At 42.5% G+C, this 4,978-nt stretch overlaps 1 protein-coding gene across 2 annotated transcripts in view; it reads right to left on the reverse strand.

Moving 5' to 3' along the window:
- LOC103474364 (A disintegrin and metalloproteinase with thrombospondin motifs 8) overlaps window positions 1–4,978 on the reverse strand; it is a 62,589-nt gene that overhangs the window by 31,715 nt on the left and 25,896 nt on the right. For both annotated transcript variants that reach the window (XM_008425251.2, XM_008425250.2), the window contains exons 3-4: window positions 2,963–3,095; window positions 2,680–2,847 (exon numbers count right to left, since the gene is read on the reverse strand). In XM_008425251.2, the coding sequence (XP_008423473.1) occupies window positions 2,680–2,847; window positions 2,963–3,095 (301 nt within the window). The remainder of the gene's footprint in view (window positions 1–2,679; window positions 2,848–2,962; window positions 3,096–4,978) is intronic.

A 4,978-nucleotide genomic window follows, 5' to 3' on the forward strand; every position in this document is an offset into this window, starting at 1 on the left:
GCTCAGCCCAAATCCTCAGTTTTGACTAATCACGACAGGTCAGCTTCTTTTTTATCACATCGCGGAACCAGACAGGGGTGTTGTCTTTCACCGTTGCTATTTGCACTGGCCATGGAACCCCTTGCTATTTCCATCAGGACCCATCCATTGCTCACTGGCATTTCAGAGTATGCTACAGATTGGCCTGTAGCAGATGATGTTATCCTGACCCTTTCAGACGTTAGTCTCTCTTTCTCCACTTCTTACTCTTATAAATAAATTTGGCAAGCTTTCCGGTTTCACTATTAATTGGGATAAAAGTCTTTTTATGCCTCTTTCAGATGGTCTRGAYGCTGCTTTTCTTAGCAACCTGCCATTCAAGGTTTCCACTAGTTATTTTGAGTATCTGGGGATAAATATCACAAGGGACCCTAAACTCCTTTTTAAACATAATTTTCTGGATTTAATCAACAAACTTAAATCTATGGTCGACATGTGGAGGCTCCTTCCTCTTTTATTGATTGGCCGCATTAATGTTGTCAAGATGGTGGTCCTCCCGAAATGTACCTGTCTTTTTCAGAATATACCCATTTATCTCACTGCTTCCTTTTTTAAGACGATATATATAACCCCTTTTGTCTGGGCCGGTAAACATCCTCGAATATCAAAGTCCCACCTACAGAAACCTACTGCTGAGGGTGGCCTAGGCCTTCCTGTTTTTCGATATTATTACTGGGCGTGTAATGCCAGATCCTGGGTTTTCTGGACTCATCTCCATTCGAGAGGTGAGGTGGTTGACTCGCTATTGCCCAAATGGCCGTTGAATGAAAACCTCGCGTCCTTACAACTTACTACTTCCTCCTTACCTGCAGTATTGTTTTCCAATCTTTCTTTGTCTTTTCAGTTGCTGAAGGATAATTTTATACAAAAAAAATTCATTCATGATTTTGAAGCAGATTAAGAATGTCCTGAATCTCCCTGGTTTTTCCATCTATACTCCGATTTGTCAGAACTCGGCATTTAAGCCATACGGATGTAGTTTGTAAGCACTGGTTAAATAAGGGCATAGCTGCTGTTAAGTTGGTGATTCACTCTTTGAGGCTGCGGGCTAAGGATTTATACATCAATAATAACTTTGCTTCCTTCACGTAACTCCAATCAAAAAAATTCAGTCTTCCTTCTAGCCATTTTTTCAGGTACTTGCAAGCTCGGAATTTTGTCAAACAACACTTTCCCCACTATGACTCCATACCGGTGCAGCATAGTTTTTATGAGCTTATAAAAAGCCCCCTACCTCTAAAAAGCTAATTTCTCAGTTTGTTAATCTTTTCAGTTCATCCCCATCTACTAGGCATATAAAAGAGGCCTGGGCTTCTGATACACTAGGTGAGATTTCGGATGAGCAGTGGGATTTGAGTCTGTCGAGAATCAAAACCTGTTCTATTAATTCTAGACTGCAACTTATTCAATTCAAAGTTATCCATCGGCTGCACTTTTCTAAAACTAAACTTAATAAGCTGTGTCTCACCAAAATGTGACAAATGTAAAGTTGATGATGGGACTCTGGGTCATCTGTTTTGCTCCTGCCCTGAACTTCTGGTGTAGGATATTTGAATTTTATAGCAATGCTTATGGCAAGCCTTTATGTCCAGATAAGCATTTGATAATTTTGGGTTGCTCTAAATCCTCTCTTACTTTTCCCATGTCTCTACAACAGTCACTGATGTTTGGTTTAGTGGTAGCAAAGCGAGTTATTTTGCGGGAATGGAAATCCTCTACCTCGCCTTGTTTTAAGAAATGCCTTAATGATATGGTGTCCTGTATCTATCTTGAGGAAATTCGACACTCTTTGTCTGACAATCCTCAGAAGTTCCTTGATGTGTGGGGTCCTTTCAATAGATACATACAAAATAATGGTCTAAAATGACTGTCGTATTCATCTGGGCCTGTATTTTCTTTTAATTTATTTTATTTATCTTTTCTTCATTATTATTTTTACCGTGATTATAATGTATTGTTTTTACCTGTTATTGATATTCCATATTCTATGGTGAGCTGTTTGATACAATGTCTCCAGAAATGTCTGTTGTTCGCTTGGACTCTGTGTCATGCTTGATTACACTCTACGGTCTGATGTGCCCATATTTTATCCTCTCATCAGACCTTCAGTGTTTTGACTGTTCTGTTTTGTGGATTTTTGTTTTTGTTGCTTTTGTTTACTTTTTGTTGTTTTTCTTTATGTTTGTTCTTCTATCTTGGCTGTTTAACCTTGAAAAATCATAAATAAATATCAATAAAATGAACAGATTTTTTTCAGCACCAGCTGTTGCATTTGGCTGTTGAGGTGGAGAACAGGAAGGAGTCCATGCCATGACTCAGTGGAAAGAAAGGTTCACCGATTGGTCTAGTAAGGACATGACAATCCAAAACACATGACACAGTAGAGGAGAGGCAGAACTGGAAATGGACTCTCAGTGAAAAAAAGCCTGAGACGCAAAAGGGAGAGAAGAGGATGTGGAAAGCTGGTGTAAGATAAACCATCACCAGAACCTGCAATTTGAGGGGAAGCGGCATGTTTAAGCAGGAAAGACATCATTCATGAGAGCAGAACATTCTGTTTAATATATCCCTGAATCAGCCCCATAAGAAAACCACAGCCGATGTCTCTGAAGCATAAGCCTGAACCACAGCATCACTCACCATGGCCGTTGTCGAAAAACTCTGTGATGTAAAGAGAGCTGCAGGAAGACCACGGCACCGATTTGTTGAGACTAACAAACAGAGGGGCCATCAGGTAATGCCCTCCCATATCACCGAACAGCTTCTCGCAAGTCTTGGAATCGTCGTGGGGCATGCTCAGCACATGGCCTGCAGGGGGAGAGTCAGCAGGTTCTCAAAACAATCTCAACCCAGCTTTTCTACTTCACTCTGTGGTTTCTCTCGCACTCAGCAGCTTAATCAATGACTGTAAAGAACAGCTCACCGAGCTCGTGAGCAGCTGTGAAGGCGGCCTGCAGGCCATTGTCCTCAATGACTGAGCAGCTTCTCTTGGGATCGCACATCGTCCCGACATCTGCCACACCCAGTGTGTCACAGCTCTTCTGTCCACAGATGTCCTGCAATGATAAAGCAGAAAAAATTAGAAAATCGAGTCCAAACAATTGGGATTGTGTTTACTGCCTCATAAGGAAAATGTTCTTCCCAAACAGCTGTGTTGTTTAGTGAATGACCGTAGCTTCACGCGCCGTCTCTTACATTCACGTTGTATTCGGAAACTTGGGGTCATATAGTGTACAGAAGTATTCACAGCCCCTAAAGTGAGGAGGCACTAATATGAAAATGTGCTCCAATATCAATATACCATATTGTCACCTTCCTAAAATAATGGACTAAGTTATTTTGCCAAAAACAAATCACTTCATGCAAAAATAACTCGGGCCATTATTTTAGGAAGTTGACAATACAGTGATCCCTCGCTATAACGCGATTCACCTTTCTCTCTCTCGCTCCTTCACTGATTTTTTTGTGTAGTTTTTTTCACAGTGCATTGTGTTCTGCGTCCTGATTGGCTAAACGGTCTCCGTGCTTCTTCACCTGAGTGCCAATAACGTTACGGTGTTTAATACAGATTAGCCACTCAGGAGATGGAAACTGAAACTTTGAATGCCTGCTGGAAAACAACTGACAACTGTGGCCAGAGGCAGCAAAACCCGACCGGAGGCTCGTTTGATGAGATCCATYGCTCTGCCGTAGATCCAGMTGTGAATCTGGCGGGGCGGGTTGGAGGAGACGCTTTAATGACATGACTCTGGATCACATTGAGGCCTGATTGATGCACATGCACATCCGCTGACCTGAAAACAGGTTTTGTTCTTTGGTTTCAATGTATTTATTTATGCTGTGTAATAACTGTAGAAACTAAAGGTAACTACTTCACAGATTTCGCCTCACGGGTTATTTTCAGAACGCAACCACTAAGAAAAACAAGGGTTCGCTGTATTATTTTTCCTCTTATGGCTGATGACCAATATTTTACTCATCTATATTATATGAATTTCTCCACACTTCTGATACCACCTAAAGCACCGCATTGCTTTTCTGCTTGAGTTAACCATCCCATTTTCTTGTGCTCTCATAACTGTCACATGACCAAAACCCCCATAAAAACACACATAGGACCTGCTGTTATTTTCTAAGCACAAAAGAACACATTCGTTCCTTTCTACATGTTTATAAAGTAATTGTCTTTTCTGTTATGTGAAATGCAGACATGTGTTTTGCAGATTCTGTGATAGTTTTGCTCGACTTCTTCAGTGCATTCAACACCAACTGTCTGGCTCTACTGGGTGAGAAACTGATGGCGATGCAGGTGGATCCCCCTTGTGTCCTGGATTGTGGACTTTCTAACTGGCAGACCACAGTTCATGCGTCTGCGACACTGTGTGTCAGATTGTGTTGTCAGCAACACAGGAGCTCCACAAGGGCCTCTCCTCTYTCCCTTCCTCTTCACGCTCTTATTCATATAACTTCATCCACTGCACTGAGACCCGTCATCTCCAGAAGTTCTCAGATGACTCAGATGTGGTTGGTTGTATCCGAGAGGGAGATGAGACGGAGTACAGAGCTGTTGTGGACAACTTTGTCACATGGTGTGGGCTGAACCACCTGCAGCTCAATGCAACAAAGACCAAGGAACTGGTGGTGGATCTGAGGAGGATCAGGACACTGGTGACCCCTGTTACCATCCAGGGGGTGAGTGTGGACATTGTGGAGAACTATAAATATCTGGGCGTCCACAATGATAAAAAACTGGACTAGGTCAAAAACACTGATGCTGTCTACAGGAAGGGCCAAAGTCGCCTCTACTTTCTGAGGTGGCTGAGGTCCTTCAACATCTCCCAGACTTTGCATACAGCACACAGGATGCCACTGTGGTTGCCAGGGCCATCCTGTGTGCTGTGGTGTGCTCGGGCAGCAGGCTGAAGGTGGAGGCACCAAC

The sequence above is a fragment of the Poecilia reticulata genome, linkage group LG13 (assembly GCF_000633615.1).
Source record: "Poecilia reticulata strain Guanapo linkage group LG13, Guppy_female_1.0+MT, whole genome shotgun sequence".
NCBI classification, from domain to species: Eukaryota; Metazoa; Chordata; class Actinopteri; order Cyprinodontiformes; family Poeciliidae; genus Poecilia; species Poecilia reticulata.